We start from the raw sequence: 22,288 nt of genomic DNA on the forward strand, positions 1-22,288 counted from the left end.
AGACTAGTACAACGAATACACATGTATCATTCTCCTAGGTTCTTGTATTGTAAACATTTGCCACATTTTTTCTCTCTCATGTTTTGTGTGTCCGTGTGTGTGTGCATGTGTGTAAACCCTCTTTGTACGTACACACACATACTCAAACATGTGTGTGTGTGTGTGTGTATTTTTGAAAGGTTTTCCACCTGAACTGTGGAGAATTATTTACAGACATTATGACATTTCCCCTCTTAATAATTCACCATATTTCGTGTAAGAACAAGAACATTCTCCTACATAATCACAGTATAACCATCACCGTCAGGAAATTTAACATTGGCACTCTAGTATTATCTAATGTACATTTATATTCCAGCGCCTCCAATTGTCTCAAAAATGTCCGTTATAGTTGCCGGGGTTTGTCAATTTTGGTTTTGGTTCAGGACAAACTGAGTATCACACACTGCATGGAGTTAGTTGTCTCGTCCCTTTAGTCTCCTTTAATCAGAACTGCTCTTCAGGGGCGCCTGGGTGGCACAGCGGTTAAGCGTCTGCCTTTGGCTCAGGGTGTGATCCCGGCATTATGGGATTGAGTCCCACATCAGGCTCTTCCACTATGAGCCTGCTTCTTCCTCTCCCACTCCCCCTGCTTGTGTTCCCTCTCTCGCTGGCTATCTCTGTCAAATAAATAAATAAAATCTTTTAAAAAAATGTTAAATACTTTTGGCAGGAAAATTACATAAGCAATATTATGGCCTTCTCCATAGATCATATGAGGAAGCATACGATGGGAGTTTGTCCCATTATTAGTGATCTGAAGTTTGATCATGTGATTAAGATGCTGTTCACAAGATTTCCCCATTGTAAAGGACCTTTTTGCCTTTATAATGAGTAAGTGATTCGTGGGGTACGTAAGAGTAATCTGAGATGTGTGTGAACATGTTCTGCAAGAAGCTATCACCCATTGGTTTTAGCATCCATTGAAAGTTCTTGCTTAAATCAGTTATTACTCTGACGATTGCAATATAGTTTTATTTAAAACCAAGGCAATACATCATTTAGTAGCAGATAAACGGGTCATTGACGTACGTGTTTGAAGATATTTGATATGCCAATGTAAAATTTGTAAATTGTACTGAAACGAACGTGTCTCTCTTTAGGCATATTCTTTGTTTTTTGTCTTTATTATTATTATTTTTTTAGATTTTATTTTTAAGTAATCTCTACTAGACCCAATGTGGGGCTTGAACCCACAACCCTGAGATCAAGAGGTGCACACTCCACTGACTGAGCCAGCCAGGCACCCCTATTTTTTTATTTTTTAAAATATTTTATTTTTAAGTTACCTCTATTCCCAGTGTGGAGCTCGGACACACAACCCTAAGATCAAGAGTCACCTGCTCCACTGACCGAACCAGCCAGGCGCCCCTCTTCAGGCATTTTCTAAACTAACCCTAAGAGTATTCCTGCATCTTCTGCAATTTGTATCTTTCACTTTTCAATACCCTTTTATGAGCATTTTCTACTTAATCACAGGAGATTCCAATGTGAAAAATATTAACTACATGAATGGCATTAGGCAAGTTAAAAAGACTGAGGAGGGGAAACTCAATCATTTATTCATCCAATATAGACTTACTGAAAATCTACTATGTATCAAGATTCTGGGAATTCAGTAGTGCACAAAAGAGACTATGTACCTTGCCTCCATAAAGAAGAAAATGAATGATGTCCGTTTAACTCAGAATTGTGAAGGCTTGGTAGGTCATGCATTGTCTGTAGTCCTTGAGTAGTTAAGGCAATCCTCTCCGTTTTATAGGGTGTCTTTCATACACAGGACATGAAGTACTTCACAAAGAGAATAATTTTAAACTGAAGAGAAATGGAAGATTTTCAGGGCTCACTTTAAAAAGAGAAAATGACTCATTGGCTCAGAGGGAGGAAGTGGGTTGCATTCAAATAAAACAGGACAAGTTAAAGAGCAATGTTCTTTCTTCAGGTATGGGGAGGGAACACTGCAGAGGCCAAAACTGTCTATCTGGGGTTAGAATACAAAGGAAATTGGTGGAAATTAGGTCAGATAGGGGTTCTTTTTCTTATATTTGTAGAAAGTTTCAAAAAGAGTAAAACCATTTTGAATTGACTGCGATAAGACAATAGAAAGGAGACATAGAGAGGTGATAGAAAGAAACAATTGTAGGAGCTGGAGAGGGGAGATTTGTAGCGAAGTGGGCTGAGAGCCAGACAAGGTAGCAAAGGCTGGTACTTTTGTTGGGTGACTCTGCTTTCAAACTTCATCTCCTCCACCAAGCCAAGTGGTGAGGAATCAAGATTCGCTATAATTAGTATATTCTAAAGTATATTAAATTATAACAATATAAATTAAATGTGTATCTTTATATGAAGCACATAGACTGCCGTAACTAAATGAAAAAGAAATAAAAAACAGTACAGTTTTAAACTAAAGGATCTCAAATGCTATTAGAAAACCTCCATAAAGAAAATCTCTGTTTCTCAGTGTTAAAGAACTCCAAGCTGCAGCTTGCCTGGGACCTGTCAGAGAAGTATCACTATAATTGGTATGAGTCCCCAAGTATGCTGACAATAATTGAGGCTTATATCCCATGCATTATACTTGATGGCACATCGTATTAAAAAGGAACAAAATTATAGAGGCGAGGAGCTGCTGTATGATACAGCAGAGCATTAGCTCCTAGACGAGGCTTACATATTCGGATTTTAGAACTAGAATGAGCCAGTTGATGAAGGCCTGGAGATAAAAAGTGAAAAGTACCAGCCTGCGGAAGCTCCACGCCAGGGCAGATAATATGAGCGACAAATAAGACCATGACATAGCCACCTACTTCGTTTGTGTATTTGTTTAGCTAAAACAGAAAGTCGTCTTAGAACATCTGCAGTCGTGTAAACGTGCAGTCAGTTTGTTCTCTAAGGGTGTCACCCACTGATCCAACATCATTTGCAGTAAGTTAAGAAGCAGTATGGTTAAAGAAAAAACATTAAGCCAAGTTCACTAGCGTGGTGACCTTGAGCAAGTCATTTAAACTGTTTGAACTTCAGAGGAGCCTGGCTGGCTCAGTTGGAAGACCATGTGATTCTTGATCTTGGGGTTGTGATTTCGAGCTCCATTTAAATAAAAGAAAAACTTTAAAAATAAATAAATAAAAATAAACTATATGAACTCCATTAAGAGATTAAGAGGGCTTATATTTATTGATTGCTTACCATGTACCAGGTGCTTTTATGCATTATCTTATATAATTCTTTTATCACCCTAGCTCAGCCTCCTTGGGCCTCCCTATTCTTTGTATGAAGCCAGTCTCAGAACGTTGCTAAGTTCTGTGCCCTTCCTCCAAACCCCAGAATTCCATCTTCAAACTTTTGAAAAAAGTGTAGATTTTTCTGCATATTTTATGAGAAAATGGCTGGTGGGGCTATTACTTAACAAAACTTCTGAAACACACCCCTTACTATTTTTTTACTTTTTTAAAAAGTGGGCTCCATGCCTAGTCTGAAGCCCAACACACGGCTTGAACTCACACGGCTTGAACTCGCAGGGCTTGGCCTCATGACTCTGAGATCAAGACCTCTGAGCTAAGATCAAGAGCAGGACACTTAACCGACTGAGCCACCCAGATGTCCCTAAACATAGCTCTTTTCAAAAACCATCTCTTCTTGCGGTTCCTGGCTGGCTCAACGATGGAGCATGCGACTCTTGGTCTCAGGGTTGTGAGTTCAAGCCCCACATTGGGTATAGAGATTACTTAAAAATAAAATCTAAAAAAAAAAAAAAAAAGTCTCTTCTCCTTCCCCCCAAATTTTCTTTTTGCAGTACTCTTCTTTCCTTGTCTTCCCCTACTCTCAGAGAATCCTCCTCATGTTCACTCAGCCTTTCTCTCCTCAACAGACCTCTTCTCAAAAATTCCACCCAAAAACTTCCCCTGCAGCAGGTCCAAAGTACCAGGAGTTCCAGCTGTCCCTCAGGGACTGTACCCACTTGCCCTTGAGCCGGCCCCTGAAGGTCCCCAACTCCAACCACTATTTGAGGTAGTAACAATACTGTTATTATTCCTAATTTGTAAAGGAGGAAACAGAGGCTCAGAGTATCCATTTGCTCAATCAACCAGTTTAAAAATGGCAGCCAGGATTTGAACCCAGGTATCTTTGATTTCAAAGTTAATGCTCTTTTAGCCTCACTGTGCTACCCTCCCTATCCCACTCCTAGGAAAATATCACCTGCCCTATCATCACCTTAATCTTGTACTTCATGACCCCAGCACCCTGGTTTGAAGTTGGGAAGTCAGGCTGCTCTGGGTCTTACCCTCAACGGTGTAATACGCTATGCCCTTTTCAACCAGATGGGGATAAATGATCCAGTCTCTCTTGACCCCTCTTTATTCCTAATATTCACGCCTCTCTCTTCCTCCTATTCATCATAGTCTCCCACCCCCTGAGAAAAGGAGGAAAGAAGAGAAGAAAATATGAAAGAAGGGGAAATAAGAATAGGCTGAAGGAGGAATGTGGGTGGTTTTCTGAAGCTGTTTTTACTAGGTCAGAAATAGAAATAAATTAAAGCCCTCTAAAAGGATGCAGAATGCTACATCTTCTCGTACTTTACCTCGAGCCTTGGTTTAAACTGCTTGAATACTCAGGAAGTTCAAAGAAACTTTAAGAAAATTTCTTGGTCTACATGTCACTGAAAGAGTGGCTGTTTTAACTGGGTTGTATAATTAAATAACCATAGCTACTATTTATTGAATATCTCTTATGTGCCAAGATTAGTGTTAAGGGTAGAGCTAATGTACATAAATGACCTGGCACAGCTCCTGGCGTGTAGTAGGCTCTCAATGAGTTATATTAAAGACATCTTGAATCCTCATGACGGCACTAAGAGGTAAGATCTTTTTGTTCCCATGTTACAGGTAAAGAAACTGAGGTTCGTAAAGGTAAGTAACTAGCCTAATAATAACACTGAGTCAGGACTGGGAAAGTAGATAATTACAGTCACTGGGCTAATGTTTTACCTAAACTATTTCATTTTATTCTTACAAATACCCTACCAGTTAGGTACCATTATTACCCCCCATTTAAAATAAAGAAACAAACACTTAAAATGCTTAAGCAATTTTCCTGAGGTCACATGGCTGGCTGGTAAACCAAAACTTGAACCCGGGTCTAACTCCAGAGCTCATACACCACACAGTACACCAGGGCCATATATGCCTGGAGAGAGGTAGGCAAGCTGTCATTTGAGCAACTTTGCAGGGATGTATCCATTACCCTGGTGAATTGACCAGAGTTCAGGACCCTCAGTCTTATAGGCAGAGATTTGATTTGGTCACCAACTGAGAACCAATCCTTCTCTTAGGGGCAGATCCACATTAATCAAGCTTAGGAGACTCAATGAAAGAGCAGAGGGCCAGTTTACTGACTGAAAAATGTAACCACATTTGAGTTTCTTGTGACAAGTGCATCCTCTCCCTGGTGGCAGACTTTTATAGGAATTCAAGTTTTAATCTAAAGTTATTCACTAAATATGGAATCGAAGCAAAAGAAAATAATTGGATGAGTTAGGAAGAGTGTCTGCCACATAGTAAGGACTCAATAAATCTTAGGTGCTATTATTATTATTAATACCCATCTGCATCAGAGGAGCAAGAAACCATGAATCCCCTAAACATACATGAAGAGTTCGTGTATATACATATGTGCATTTTTCTGGGGAAGAGTCTATCTTTTATTAAATTATCAAAGTGTTAGTGACCTATAAGCAAGGTTAAGAGCCATAAATTCTACACAAAATTCTACACGGAATCCTGAACATCTTGATGGAGCAAGTAAAATTTGAATCGACTTGATATTCTTCCAGAACTAAGGTTGTTATTGTATGTGGCAATCACTGTTGATTAAGTATAACCTCTTTATGAGTCACTTTTGAGGACGTTTTTCTTTCCATAGTATCTTCCCTATATGTTTCTTTAGTACTTTTGCACGTTCTATAATTTATTTCCCCATTTAGTTCATTCAAAATCATCTCCCTTTGGAAATAACATTCTTTTTTTTTTTTTTTTCCTTGAGATAACGTTCTTAACATTCAGACTCTTCACCTAGAGTAATCAGTAACAAGCCGTAGTCCCTATTCTCTTTTGTGCAAAAGGTACCACATTGGTCACAGCAAACAATAATTTGCTAAGAAAAAATGATGGCTATACATCTAAAAGCTCCACTTTTCTGCTCTTCTTTAGATGATCAGTGATGGGGTGAGGGTAGGATTACTTCAATTAGAGAGAAATTCTATCTCCTCTTACATTTGCCTTTCTGTCAGAACACCCTTCAAAAGCTCCTCAAATTATAGCTTCTTTGAAGATGTGTATCCGAAACTGTATCCAAAAGAATGTAGACCAGGGAGACCCAACTTGTCCTCCCTTCTAGTCATTCCACAATATTTATACAGCGCCTTTTATATTATAGGCACTTTTCTGGGCACTGGAGTTACAAAGATGAATAAGGATTTAGAGGATAGTAGGGAAATGAGACCTATAAATGAAAAATCACAATGTGGGGGCGCTCGGCTGGTTCAGTTGGTGGAGGATGCAACTCTTGATATCAGAGTTGTGAGTTTAAGCCCCACGTTGGGTGTGGAGCCTACTTAATTAAAAAAAATTGCAATGAAGTGTGCTTTCAAAGAGGAATGTACGGTGGTATGGGAGCACAGACAAGAGGGCTCTACTCTGTTTCAGAGGATCAGACAAGGTTTCCAAGAGGGGATGACACTGGCTGGGTGAGTAGGAGCTAAATGAACAAACAGTGGGATAAGGGCTTTCGTTTATGGGGAGTTGTGTGTGCAAAGGCATCGAGGTGTAAGAAGACTTATTGGAAGAAGGAAAAAGCAAAGTTTGAGAGGGAAGAAGGAAGGATGACTACAACTGTAGAGAAATATATAAGCAGCAGATAGAAAGAAGAGGAAATTGAGGGAGATTCTTCCTGAGAACACTCATTTCTTTTTTACAATTAGCAAGCTTTGTTGGGGCACCTGGGTGTCTCAGTGGGTTAAGCGTCTGCCTTTGGCTCAGATCATGATCTCAGGGTCTCGGGATGGAGGCCCACATTGGGTCAGGCTCCCTGCTCATTGGGGAGTCTGCTTCTCCCTCTGCCTGCCCCCTCCTCTTGCAAAAATAAATAAAATCTTAAAAAAAAAAGCAAGCTTTGTCATCCAAGATCAAGGGACAAAATGGAAAAGGGGGCTTAAGGAGACTAACCGTGCTCATGTGGGAGAATTACTAAGCAGTACTGAGAGACCATCTGTGAACAACAGTAACATCGCTGTTCAAACTTCTCTCCACCCATGTAGCTTCTTCTCTCCTCTTGATAGAAATTCCTAATTGGTCTACTTTCTGTGGAAGCACCAATCTTTCTACAGTCCAATATTCTCCTTGGTATTTTTATAACTTCCATATTTTATGTTCAAAAATATCTTTGAGCACCCACTGTGTCGCTGGTTGCTACAAAGTTAAATACAGTGCTGTCTGCCCTTAAGGAGCTTAGTGATGGGCAGTGGAAGAGAGATTGAAGGGAAATAAAAAAAGTGAATAAAATAGCACTAAAGGCACAATATGAAATGTGCATTAGGGAAGCCTAAGTATAGTATTTGCAAGTTTAGAGTCCTAGCCCTGTTTGATGTCATCAGGGCCCATCTGTATAGAACACAGGATTCTTTTAAGACCTTGAAGAACCACCAATAACTTAGGATCACCTGGATAATTTAGAGCCATTCCATTAAAAAGAGTGGCACTGATCTGTAAATGCATTACATAGACAACTCAACTCTAGCTATTTCATCCAACTGAGATCACTTTATTGCTTTACTACCCTTTCAGCAGCCTACAGAAAGCAACCTAGCCTTCTGACTTTTTTTTTAAGGTTTTTTTTTTTATTCCACTTAGTTAACATACTGTGTAATATTAGTTTCTGGCATACAATTTAGTGATTCAACATGTCCATACATCACCCAATGCTCATCACAAGTGCCCTCCTTAATCCCCATCACCTATTTAAGCCAATCCCCACCTCTCTCCTCTGGTAACCATCAGTTGGTTCTCTATAGTTAAGAGTCTGTTTCTTGGTTTGCCTCTCTTTTTTTCTGCTATGATCAGTTGTTTTGTTTCTTAAATTCCACATAGGAGTGAAATCACATGGTATTTGTCTTTCTCTGACTGACTTATTTCACTTAACATAATACTCTCTAGCTCCATCCATGTCATTGCAAATGGCACTATTAGGTATTTACCCAAGGGATACAAAAATACTAATTTGAAGGGATTCATGCACCCCAATGTTTATAGCAGCATTATCAACAATAGCCAAATTATGGAAAGAGTGCAAATGTCCATCGACTGATGAATGATAAAGATGTGGTATATAGCCTTCTGACTTCTTAACTGCTGTCAGTTTCAACTGCCTGGCTACTCCTTTCTTGATAGTGGTTCACTCCAAAACTAACGTTCTGTGTTTGTTTCAATGTTGGACCTGCTGAATCTTAACCAATCCTATCCAGTCCCAGCCACGGATCTTCTGGTCCTAACTCCTAGCCCATTTAACCAAGCAGCAGTAGATAAGCAGACTCTCGCTGTTATCAGCAGCCTCCTTTACCAGAGAGCTTTTTATCCCCGCCACCCTACAATCTATTTAAGCTTATACCTGTCAGCTACATCCTCACTACACCATGCCTCATACTTAGACAATGAACACCTTCATGGAACAAGCAGAATTTAAACTGACTTGTAACCATATTCCCCCAGAACTGAGGTTATTAGGCTGTGTCATAGTTTATTTTGGTCAAGTATAACCTGTTAGTTTATATTCAGTTCCCCTTATTGATGATTTGAAAGCCTAGGTTTTCTTCTGCATCAACTGGGATGGTTATGTGGGTTTTTTCCCTTTATTCTTTTGATCTGGTATATTACACTGATGATTTTCCTGTGTCGAACCACTCTTACGTTTCTCAAGTAAATCCTACTTGGTCATGATCTATAATCCTTTTAATATGTTGCCAGATTTGATTTGCTGGTATTTTGTTGAGGTTTTTTGCACCTAGGCTTTTTTTTAAAGGGTTCACTATTCGGGTTATTAAGAAGCCTTCACTTCTTGGCAAGTGTTAGTCCCCAAGTGAGTGTATCTCTCAAGATAAATGTCAAGAATATTTGTAACTACGTTACAATCACAGTATATTTTTTGAATTCAAAGTAAAAACTTATCTTTTCTGTATCCTTTTTTAGAAGAATAAACTTGGAGCTTCAGTGATAAAGACAAAGACATTTCCAAGATTATTCTCACTGCAAATTCATAATGAGTGCAACGTTGAAGGCTTCCAACATACAGTTAATGAACAAGAAGGATATAAATGTTCTCATTTATATCATGACCTCATAGAGATAATGGGGCATTTCTTATTCATTAGACTAAAATAGTGCTTGGCATATAGTAGGCCCTTAATAAATATTTCTGTTAAATGAATGAATGAATAAATATATTCAGTCTTTTTATTTTGTAAAGAAGAAAAATTGCTTATCCCCAAGAATTATTGTAAGACAGTGAATAACATTTTATTTGTTTTTTTCCCTTTTTTTAATAATAATTTTTTATTATGTTATGTTAGTCACCATACAGTATATCCTTAGTTTTTGATGTAGTGTTCCATGATTCATTATTTGCGTATAACACCCAGTGCACCATGCAGTATGTGCCCTCCTTAATACCCATCACCGGCCTATCCCAATCCCCCACCCCCCTCCCCTCTGAAGCCTTCAGTTTGTTTCCCAGAGCCATGAGAGACTGTGGAGTCTGGGAAACAAACTGTGTTTTTTCCTTTTAAAAAAGCAATCACTGGGCGCCTGGGTGGCTCAGTCGTTAAGCATCTGCCTTGGGCTCAGGATCGAGCCCGCATAGCATGGGGCTTCCTGCTCAGTGGGAAGCCTGCTTCTCCCTCTCCCACTCCCCCTGCTTGTGTTCCCTCTCTTGCTGCCTCTCTCTCTGTCAAATAAATAAATGAAATCTTTAAAAAAATAAAAAATTTAAAAAAATTAAAAAACAATCAAAACATGAACTGTACATCATAGGACTGTCAGGCGCCTGAACGGGATGGCAAGGGGGTATATAGCAGCTCGAAACCATACCCCACTCTAGTTAATGAATGAGCCTCCGCTTGCTTAGAACACACACCTACCCCATCTCCTGCTGTGGTCCACAGAAAAGTTGCCTTATAATTGCAGATTTTACCATTTTATGGTCCCTGTGATGAAACCTGAAAAGGTGTTTTATGAATTCAGTTTTCAGGCAGACCCCAAAAAACCCATCGGGGGACACATTCTGGCTCATGCTTCAACAACAAGAATAAGCTTGAGAAAAGGAAGAGGAGAACTGAGAATTGCCAAGATTTATGACAGGTAAATATTTTCTTATTTTTAATCAGATTCTTGGGCATATGGCATTAAATAGCATTGCCTCTCCTGAGAGGCTATAATTATACCACTGGCAGATCCCACATGTCTGAATTTCCTTCTCAAAAAGTATTCACTCCATTGGGAAATCCCTACTATGGACTAGGTTCTAGAGATTCAGGGATTCTGTTGACAAATAGACTTGGTTCCTGACCATCCAAAGCTTACAGTGAAGCTAGATAGTGAAAGAATGATTCCAACTCAAGGGTGGTCAGTGCAGGGAAAGTACGGGGTATGATAGAGATATATTTTTATATTCTTCTCCTTTCTTCTGTCAGGTTTGATTTTTGTTTGTTTATTTGTTTTGTTTTGTTTTTTTAGGTTTCAGTTTAAACATCACTTCCACAGGGAATCTGTCCCTAACCCTTCAGTTTAGGCTGTACCCTATATTATAATTTATATTCTTTCACAGTACTTTACTTATTTAATTAAGAATTATGAACAGTAGGGACGCCTGGGTGGCTCAGTCATTAAGCATCTCCCTTCGGCTCAGGTCATGATCCCAGGGTGGTGGGATCAAGCCCCGCATCAGGCTCCCTGCTCAGCGGGAAGCCTGCTTCTCCCTCTCCCACTCCCCCTGCTTGTGTTCCCTCTCTTCGCTGTCTCTCTGTCAAATAAATAAATAAAATCTTAAAAAAAAAGAATTATAAACTAAATTTTTACAAGAGACCTACTACACACCAGCTGTTCTAGGTTCTAGGTATAGAGCAATGACTAAAACAAAAAGACAAGGCCCTGCCCTCATAGAGCTTATATTCCACTGGTAATGATTTATATAATGCATGCCATCTGGCTAGACAGCAAATACCCCGAGGACAGGGACACGATTCTCTTGCTCACTGCTGTATTCCCAGTACCTGAGACATGATAGATGTACAATATTTGTGATTGACTGATTAGCCAACCCTGAGCAACGAGGCAAAGATTTGTAGTAACTCTACCCCAGGGAGGAAAAATCAGCCAAAAAGAAATCACACGAGCTCTTAATCTGGTTTTTGCTGTGAATTACAGAACTTATTATGGGCTGTCACTGAATAAATATTAAATAATCAGTTCTTCCATCTATTTAATTGTTATTTACACCATCTTGCTCTCCATGACCTATCCCTATAGACTATAATATACAAATGCTGTGTTTTATGGAGCTTCAGCAATCTCTAGAAATTTGCTATGAATATTCTTTGTTGAATTAAATAGGTAGTAAGATTGTTCCATTTTTTTATTAAAATTTCTTTTTTTTTTTTAGATTTTTTTAATTTATTTATTCGACAGAGATAGAGACAGCCAGCAAGAGAGGGAACACAAGCAGGGGGAGTGGGAGAGGAAGAAGCAGGCTCATAGCGGAGGAGCCTGATGTGGGGCTCGATCCCAGAACGCTGGGATCACGCCCTGAGCCGAAGGCAGACACTGTGCCACCCAGGCGCCCCTTTATTAAAATTTCTTGGCCTGTATCTTAGACAGATTGCTGTACTTAGAACTTTCCTAAGAGTGCCCAGGTGGCTCAGCTGGTTAAACATCTGACTCTTGGTTTCTGCTCAGATCATGATCTCTCCGTGGGGAGATCAAGCTTCCCGCTCAGCAGGGACTCTTGCTTCCCAGGCTCCTCTCTCTCCGTCCCTCCCCCCACTCACACACACACTCTCTCTGTCTCTGTCTCTCTGAAATAAATAAATAAATAAATAAATAAATAAATAAATAAAATAAGATACTTTCCTAAACACTTTTCACTCTGAATTACATCAGCTAATTACATGTACATCTCCCTCATAGCAGGGACTGAGTCTGATTCACAAATGTCCCCAGCACTTAACATGGTACTTGGCACATAGTAGGAACTCAATAACTGGTTGTTGAATTAACAAATGAACTCCATCTGCATGTTCCATCATTTGCATATTTTATCAAATCCTCCATATTTGCAGGACCAAATAACTCTTGCAGTTCTTACAGTCTTGAGAGAACCCTAGGGTTCTGCAGACTCAATAAAGGATAATTAAAGTTATCATAGAGGTTAGAAATGTCAAATTTCCATAAATTTGAATAAAAACAGCAAAACTAGATCAGAGCAAAAAATGTCAAAACTTAGTTTGCTGTGCAATGTGTCCTTTCCCACAAAGCATTCTTGACTTTAGAGACTTTTTAGTTGAGAAGGTGATGGTGCTAATTAATGATAGCCAATATGTATTGAGTGGCTGCTGCATTCTAGGTCTTGTACCAAGTGCTTTATATATATATTTCATTGTTTATAACAACCCTAAGAGATAGAGATCATTATCCCTATTTTCCACATGAGCAAACCAAGGGCTCAAGCAGTTAGGTAGCCATTGACCCTCTACAGTCTATTTTAAACACAGAAACCAGAGTGATCCCTTGTAAAATTGAGTCAGATCATATCTATCGTCTGCTTAAAACTCTCCAGTGGCTCCCCATCTTAACTCAGAACAAAAGCTCCAGTCTCTATAGTGGTTTACTTAGCACTACATGCATGTCCCTATCCTGTTGCCCCTGCTCCCCCTCTCACAGCACTGCAACCTCAGTGGGCACTTCGATGTTCTAAATACGTGCCAGGCATAGTTCCACCTTAGGGGCTTTGTACTTGTCTAGAATCATCTTTCCCCACATAGCCCGCATTCTGGTTATCAATCTCCTCTCTTCCAATCTTTGATCAAATGTTACCTTCTCCACAATTCCTGTCTAGATCTCCCTATTTAAAATTGCAACTCTTCCCAGTTTCCACACTTCTACTGTCCCTCACCCAGCTCTATTTTTTCTTTCCCCATAGTACTTATCATCCTCAATGTATTTCATAATATATTTATTATGTTCATTATTTATTATCTGTTTCTTCTTCTCCCCAAATATAACTTCCACAAGGATGGGGATCTTTGTCTATTTTTTTCATTTCTAGATTTCAGGTGCCTATAATGAAGACTTAGCAGGTGCTCAATAAATGCTTTCTTAGTGAGTGAATGAATGGCCTTGCCCAAATCACACAATCAATAAAAGATGGAACCAGGATTAGAATCTGTACTGTCTGAATCTAGGGCCAACACTTTTAATCATTACACTGTTTCTTAGTTTGTTAAAGATGCTCTATTTTGGACAGTCATAGCGTCTGCTATAGCTACTCCCATGGCTTCAACTACTAACTTACACAGATGTAAGAGAAAGACAGTTCTTGTTCAGTGAAAACACAGAATTCTTGAGGAATTGAGCAGGAAACGGTTCCCAGAAGACTTCCCAGATGTACAGGAGTGACTACAAAAAGGGACTAAGCTCTTTCCCTCGAATGTCACTATAGTTACAGCTTCCATAAGTAATTAGAGCTGGCCCCCAGTATGCATTTTTCTCTCTTTAAAACTTTTGAGTGAAAAAAAAACCCATTTATTTTGTTCCACTTAGCATATCTGAGATTGGTGGACATTAAAAACAAAGAACTCTACTGAATTCAAAGAAAAAACAAATTTTAGATAATTACCAAAAACTGAAAAGGCACCCAAATGGTCAAGTTTCTGAAGTAATTGTTTTTGATTCTGTTTCTAGAACCAAAAAAACAAACATATCCCGGTTCAACTTTGCAGATACCTTTCTTGCCCCCCCCCCCCGTTTCTCATTTCCTTAGCTTCCTGCCATTTTTAAGTGGCCAACTGAGTATTTGCCTTCAAAGCCAAAACGTTATTTTCTGATTCTGCTCAGGTCTTCTTACCCAGCTCTAGTTTTAGTTTAGCAAGACCGGCCTTATTTATAGCCCATTTGCGCTCCACAGGGGAGGCCCCCTTGCTATTTTCCAAGGGAATAGTGTGTTCAGAGTATAGTGCCTAATCTCCACCCCTCTAACAAAACAAAACAAACAAACAAAATCAAAAAACAAAAACCGGTGTTGAGAGGCAATATAGTCTGGTGGTTAAGAACATGAGCTTTGGGGTTGCCTGGGTGGCTTAGCTGGTTAAGCATCTTCCTTCGGCCCAGGTTGTGATCTCAGAGTCCTGGGATCAAGACCCAAATTGGGCTTCTTGGTCAGCGGGGAGCCTGCTTCTCCCTCTGCCTGTTGTTCTGCCTGCTTGTGCTCTTTCTCTCTGACAAATAAAATCTTTTTAAAAAATCTTAAAAAAAAAAAAAAAAAGAACATGAGCTTTGGGGATGCCTGGGTGGCTCAGTCGGTTAAGCGGCTGCCTTCAGCTCAGGTCATGGTCTCAGGGTCCTGGGATCGAGTCCTGCATGAGCCCTGCATCAGACTCCTTGCTCAGTGGGGAGCCTGCTTCTCCCTCTGCCTGTAGCTCCCCGTTTATGCTCTCTGTCTCTGACAAATAAATAAATCTTAAAAAAGAAAGAAGAAGAAGAAGAACATGAGGTTTGGAGTCAAATAATTTAGTCTCTTATCTGGCATCTTCCTACTAGCAATTGTGACCTTGGGCAAATTACTTCTCTCTGAACCTCCATCCTCGCATCTGTAAAATATGGATAATAATACATACCCAAGAGTTCTCATAAAGTTAAAATAAAATAATGTAAGGGAGACCGACATGTAGTAAATTAGTAAATACTTAATAAACGAAAGCTATTAATATTACTAAGCAGTCACCTAACCTGGATATAATAACAGCACAAAGTAGCAGTAGGATCTTTCTCTCATGATCGGTGATTTTCAAATTTTTATTTCTTGTTTAGCCTTTTACTTGAGTTTTAGATATTCATTTCCAACTGCTTGCAGAACTCCTCTACAGGACTGTCACACAGGTACTTCAAACACAACGTACCTAAACCTAATTTCTTATCCTTCTCTCTTTTTTTTTTTTTGAAGATTTTATTTATTTGTTTGAAAGCGAGAGAGAGCTCACAAGCGGGGCGGGGGGCAGAGGGAGAAGGAGAAGCAGACTCCCCGCTAAGCAGGGAGGGAGATGCGGGCTCCATCCCAGGACCCCGAGATCATGACCTGAGCCGAAGGCAGACACTCAACCGACTGAGCCACCCAGGCGCTCCTATTCTTCTCTTTCTTACATATAAAACAAGTATATAGTCCCCTGTTTTGTTCATACTTGTCCCTCTGCCTGGAATGCCCCCATTTCTGCCTCAAAAGCCTCTTCAGATATTATCTATGAAGCCTTTCCTAATCAACCTCACTGGTATAATGTCTCCTTTCTTCACGAAATGTAGCTTACTTTGCATGTTTGTCAGATGCCGTACACAGTTCACCCGTTAGACTTCTTGAGAGTAGGAACTCTGTCTCATTTCTGTGAAATCTGTAAAGTCTAGTACATACTAATGTATGATTTTCACAAGTTGAAAACGTGGCTTTCTTGCAAATAAATGTAAAATAAACGTATGTCAAAGACTTGATTCAACTCCTTAAGTAATGAAAAAACTGATTCAAAGGATGATTTGACGGAGATTTATGTAGTCAATCAAAGGAATGCTGAAATAAATTTGCTAATAGATGAAAAACTGGTCAATATTTTACAAGGCAACAAATTGTAACATTTGAAGTTGTCTTTTCTACTGGAGGGAAATCAGTTGCTTCTCTACACAATGAAATTCGTTTCCAGTGCTATAGGCTGGAATCATCCGCATCACCCTCAGACAAGAATCATCTGCATTGCTATCAGTTTCCCACAAATTAACCTCTACTCCAACAGCATTGTAGAATAAAGTAAAAGGTAAACTCTAAAAGATCATATAATCACGTAGAAATATAAAATGTCAAAGATTTTATTTAAGTCATTAGTTAATGCAGGAACTAATAAGATTTTGTATCCAGATCCAAGAAAAAATCAAATTAACACACATATGGAGCCAAATAAGGAATGCTAAAATAAATTAGAAATTGGTCAAAAACAGGTCAATATCCATAGGACAGGAATCAGTTGCATTCCTCCTCATACAATTTACATTTCTATGGACAAGGATCATTTGTATTACTCATGGTTACCTGCAACTGGCAGAGTTGTCAAGTAGCTCAAAGACAATGAAAGGCAGAATCCACAGAATTGGGGAACCTGGAAGGATATGCTGGGCCACCTATTTTCCCTCTGAAGGTCCTTGGTAATCTTTTAGTTCACTTCAAAGCCTTTCATCATTTTGCCCTGCATTGGTCTAGTCAGCAAAAATGTGCACCACCCCCTTTTGACCCAGGCCCCTGAAGGTCTGCCACACAGTATCTGAGAATATACTGAAAGAACACCCAGTTATTCCCTCTGCCTATTTCCAAGTTTGGGGTCATTTTTCTTGACATTCAGAACCTTAGAAATGGAAGTTGTTCAATAAGTGTTTGTGAGGGTTGGTAATACTTGTAGGTAAATTCTATAGTCCACATTTAGCTATAGCAACTCTGAAATGTCTCTGGAGACTCAGACTGATAGGGGTGTGATGCCTGTGACATGAATATGGTATTTATAGAAATAGAGCTTTTTATAAACTTCTGTTCCCTTGTATTCTGCTAGCCCCGAGATGCCTGAAAATGAAGCCACCTTCGCAATAACTGCTGGAGGAATTGGGGATGCCAAGGAGTAGGTGGCGAATTGATGCAAATTGCTTCTTAGTGCTTATTAGGAGCTGAAGAAATGGAAAAGCAGTCTCAAATTTCAGACCTTGAAGTAAGAGTTTGTTTTTTTCACATGTTATTAGAGGAAAGTCAACAAAAGAAATTTAAATCTTATATTTATCCTAAAAGTCCCTGATGTATAATCATTATACATTGTATGTCAATTGAGGAATATATATATATATATATATATATATATATATATATATTCATGCGTGTGTATATATAAATAAAGCTATTGAAAACTAGTTGGGAAGGGGTACCTGATCCCATCACTTTAGCTGTCCAAAATCAGCCACTAAACAGAAAGAAAATCTAAGAGCTCAGAAATGCCCCATTCTCCTACCATTTGTCCTTGAACACTTACAGAGGTGGACACGCTTCCAAAGGAGGGAGCCATTTAAGGAAGGAATATTTACAGAACACACAAAAAAGCTTTTTTTATTTACAACATCAAACTATACACTCATCTTACAGCAATGGAAAAGTAATATTAAATTAAACTAAATATTAAACGATTTGACTTTTTGACAAGTTGAAATTACTTTTAAAAAATGTGTTTCTGATACCAACATATTTTATGGGGTGATAAAGAGGAAGGTAACTAGGAACTTTACAGTTTGGGGTAATCAATATAGCATGAGTTTTACATTTTAAGCGTGGGGTTGAGAATAGCTAATATTTTTTTAAAATATTAAAGTTAATTTACATGTAAAATTTCTGAATACTAAATTTAGAAATGTGCAAAAGAATATTGTTTTTTTCTAACTGTGAAACAAAAATAAAATCTAGTTTTCAAAATGAATATAAGATTAAAGTATTTGAAAATTAAAATACTAATAATATTTATAATGCCAATCTTTATAGACCTCGAAAAGATTTCATCTCTGACATTGCATCACCTTGTATGAAAATGCAAGTATTGAAAGTACCATTTGTCACAAAAGATATTTGATTATCCATTCTCATTCACTCAGCAATGCTTGGAGCTAAAAAATGTACAAGGAAAGTATGGTTACTGCCCTCAAAGAATGTGTACACTAGTTGAAGAGAAGATACTAATATTTATGAAAGAATGAAAGAGAGCAAATGATTATATCATTAATTTATCAGTAGTGTGGTCTTGGATTATAGGATTCCAAAAATGGGAGAGGAAAGGTTAAGCTGTGGGACAGCATATACAAAGGCAGAGAAGCTGAGATTTGGAAACAGAGACCAGCCTGACAAGCAGAAATTGTTCAGTGTGGGGTACTGGGAAATAATAGCTTTTTTTTTATATATATACTTTTTTTATACCACAGAGGCTACTTTCTGAATAAGCAGAGATAAACTCATCTAGGAGCAGATTTTCTGTATTCGGCAAAGTCACTTAAATGACTTATTTTGGTGTACAAATATAAATGCATACTTTTGTCCTGGGGAAGGGAAGATTTTGTTACTTGATAAAAACTGAGCAACAACTGAAGATTCCCTGGTATACAGAGCACTAGAGGGCAATGGACTAATTTACACAGGAGCTCGGAGCCTTTTAGTAGGAAAGGAAATAGAAGTCCCAAGATTTGAGATTCAGAAAAATTTTCTGGATTAAACTGAGTAACCCCCTCACCAATGAGAATTTACCAAGAGGTGGGCAGTAGGTTTGGAAACCAGGGCCTAATCCAAGGGCCTACAGTTCTGTGGGGAGGCTAGTTATAATAGGCATGTAGCTAAAGCCGGAAACCTATCTCGGTCCAGCTACTCTGTGTGTCCTGCTTCGGAGAACAGTAGCTGAGAACAGTAGCTGAGAACTGAGGACAGTGAACTAAGAAGCTGTAACCTTGAGGCCCAACTTTGGGACAGCACAGCAGATTGTGCTGTGCCCATGGAACTCTGCTAGGCCAGGGTTCAATCTGCCGGGGCTTTCCAGTCTTCCCTCTCCACCTGAATATAGAAACAGCTCTCACCCCTTATTCTAAGGGGGACAGAAGAGCTCAGAAAAGAGCTTTTATAGGTCAGGACTCTTTTGGTTGCAAGCCACAGAAACTCAAAGTAGCCAATGGAAGATAGGAATTCATTGGCTCGTGAAACCGAAAAGTCCATAAGTAGTGCTGACTTTAGCCAAGATGGAGCCAAGATCTCAAACAGCATCATCAGGACTTGCTCTCCCTGCCTTCTTTTCCTGTTCTGATCATTTCTACGCTGCTATTGTTTTCAGCCAGGCTTTCCTCACATAGTAGCCAAGATGCTGCTTGCAGCTCTAGGCTTACCTCCCACTAAGTTAGAAAACCCACTAGAAAAAGCATGCCTTTTTCCTCCATAGATTATTCATTCTGTGGGAAAAAACCCAAACAAACAAAGACTATCAAATGAGAACGGAGGCTATTTATTCAGAGTTTGCTACAGCAAGAGAGTCAGTGACCTCTATTTGCTTTTTGTAGAGACTCAAAGGCAGGCAGAGGAATGGGAAAGCCTTATAGTAGAAAAAAGGAAAGGCTTTGGGTGTGCTCTGATGGGAAGCTGTTGGCATTCGGAAGCTGGAGAATTAATCTGATGGAGACACAGAAAATGGATAAAGGAAGTAACACTGGCATCAGGGAGACAATTTAGGAAACAGTTATAATAATTAAATTGTGAGATGGTAAAGACTGGGGCTGGAGTAGCAGTGAAATAGACATTTCAAAAAGGTAGTTAAAAATTAACTTAAGGTGGAATTGGGGCCACCTGGGTGGCTCAGTCAGTTAAGCATCTGCCTTCGGCTCAGGTCATGATCCCAGGGTCCTGGGATTGAGCCCCACATCGGGCGCTCTGATCAGCAGGAAGCCTGCTTCTCCCTCTCCCTCTGCCTGCTGCTCTGCCTACTTGTGCTCTCTCTCTGTCTCTCTGTCAAATAAATAAATAAAATCCTTTAAAAAAAATTGGTGTGAGATTGAATAAAAACAGAAGAGTCGTCACAAGTGACTGTTGACAAAGTTCTCTAACCTATGAGAGGAGATTATGTTGTATCATGATCAGGAATGAGGAAGTGGCAAATAGAGATTAGGGCTTTTACTCTGGGAAGGTTTGTGTATTAGTTTGCTAGGACTACCATAACCAAATACCATAAATTGGATGGCTTAAACAACAGAATTTTATTGTCTCACAGTTCTGGAAGCTATGAGTCCAAGGTCAAGGTTGGTTCTTTCTGAGGTCCATGAAGGAGTATCTGTTCCATGCCTCTTTCCTAGCTTCTGCTGGGTTTCTGGTGACCTTCAGCATTCCTTGGTTTGTAGAAGAATCGCCTTCATTTTCACATGACATTCTTACTGTGTGTATGTCTTTGTGTTCAATTTTCCCTTTTTGTAAGGATACCAGTCATGTTGGATTAGATGCCCACCCTATTCTAGTATGACCTCAGTTCAACTAATTACATCTATAATGACCTTATTCCGAAATAAGGTCACATTCTGAGGTATTAGGGGTTAGGACTTCAGTGTATGAATTTTCGTGGGGACAGGAACCCATAGCAGTTAGTAAGAATCAGGTACAGTCAAGGGTCAAACACTGTTGGCCCATAACCTCCTCAGGAGCTTCCCAGGGGTAATCTGAAATCAGCCCCCATGGGTGGAGGGCAGGGAGAGACTGAAGAAAGAGGCAGGCCACTCTCTTGGTGGGTGGCCATTTTTGTAAACAAAGGGAACTTACATATGTGGCTTGTCTTGGGCAGCAGCAAGACAAGTTCAGATCCCTGCACCGGTCCACCAAATCTGAAAAGTTTATGTAGAGGCCTTAACTGGGTTCAGTCATGTATACTGTGCAGGTGTTCTCAACACCACACCACTATCTCAAGGCTATCCTTGGAAAAATGGGAAAGACAGGTGAAACCCATACTCCAAGGACAGGGGACAGAATAAGGAGCTCTGATCACCTGAGTCTAGCTCACAGGTCAACAGGCATTCATGTCTTCCTGATGACCTCCCCTAACAAACATCAGGATGCACAAGACACAGTCTGTACTCAATACTGGCTACAGTCTGAAACATGTAAGTCAAGATCTAGGGAAACCTAGTATCTATTTAGAAAATGAAGAGGTTGAAATAGAACATCTCTACCATTCCTGTATAACTTTCCCGTTCAATCATTCTTTAAAGAGCAAAGAAAAAAACAAGGATAGAAAGCAAGATCAAAATAGGGTGGCCAAGCCAAAAATAGGGGATACAATAGACACTCAAAAAGGGATATCTTTTATGGTGAAAAGAGGGATTGGGACCTTGGACACCAAGCCGCACCCAGTCAAGTCTTCTTCACCTGACTCTGGCTTGGATGTAGTGAATGTCTATATTTTTTTGGTTGTACAGTTTCCATTTCTCTATTCTAATAACATCCTGGTTTTCTTTTAAAGAGTTCTCTCTCCCCAGTTCATGTAGTCTATCCTGAGACAGTGGATACTGAGTGACAGTTGCAAGGATTAAAACATGGGTTAGAAGCCACTCATTCGTGCAGTGACAGCAGGGTGGCAGGGCCAGCAGCAGTGGCAGTGACCTGGCAGTCTGTTCCTGCTGCTAGACTGTAGGTTTCTGACTCCTAAACTGCAGTGTTGTTCAAACTCCTGTCCATTCCCCGGGTGGTTTTCCAACCTCCTGCCAACTCAGTGACTCCTAATGTCCTTCTGACAAATTTTCCCTTGTTTCAGTTAGCCAGAGTTGGACTATACTACTTGCATTCTAGAACTCCAACCAAGGTACAAAGAGAGTGATTCCCAAATGCTGCTTCAGGGAAATGGAGAAAAAGGAAGCCAGGAGGGGCTTGCTTAACACCCAGATGAGAGAGTCTAAAGTATTCATATTCTTCATATACTCTTCTATACCAGTCTTGTTTTTTTTGTTGTTGTTGTTGTTTTGTTTTGTTTTGTTTTGTTAAGTATGCCCCACACCCAGTGTGGAGCCCCATGCAAGGCTTGAACTCATGACCCTGAGATCAAGACCTGAGCTGAGATCAAGAGTCAGATACTTACCCGACTGAGCCACCCTGGTGCCCCAGTCTTTAATATTTTAAAAGGAAAGTTGGGATTTTACTTGGTTGAATATAAAAGAAAAACTGAAAATAGCAGTGTCTTAAACAAAATCAAGGTTTATATTTCTCTCATTAACAAGCAGGCAATCCAGAGATGCTATGGTGCCTCAACTTTGTCCTCCCTACTTTGTCATCGGGCTTCTGTCTTTCTGCTTGACCATCCTCGCTCTTGTCTTCCATCCTCAAGGTCACCTTATGGCCTAAGATAGTGCTTGGAACTCTAGTC

At 39.6% G+C, this 22,288-nt stretch overlaps 1 protein-coding gene across 1 annotated transcript in view; it reads left to right on the plus strand.

The window, feature by feature from the left end:
• The window catches only part of DMC1 (DNA meiotic recombinase 1), a 38,114-nt gene extending 20,966 nt beyond the window's left edge, over positions 1 to 17,148 (plus strand). Inside the window, exons 13-14 of the mRNA XM_026479629.4 lie at positions 10,326 to 10,442; positions 16,934 to 17,148. Of these exons, the coding sequence (XP_026335414.1) occupies positions 10,326 to 10,442; positions 16,934 to 17,003 (187 nt within the window). The 3' untranslated portion in view covers positions 17,004 to 17,148. The remainder of the gene's footprint in view (positions 1 to 10,325; positions 10,443 to 16,933) is intronic.
• The last annotated feature ends 5,140 nt before the right edge of the window (positions 17,149 to 22,288 follow it).

Source organism: Ursus arctos, unplaced genomic scaffold (genome assembly GCF_023065955.2).
Source record: "Ursus arctos isolate Adak ecotype North America unplaced genomic scaffold, UrsArc2.0 scaffold_21, whole genome shotgun sequence".
Taxonomy (NCBI): domain Eukaryota; kingdom Metazoa; phylum Chordata; class Mammalia; order Carnivora; family Ursidae; genus Ursus; species Ursus arctos.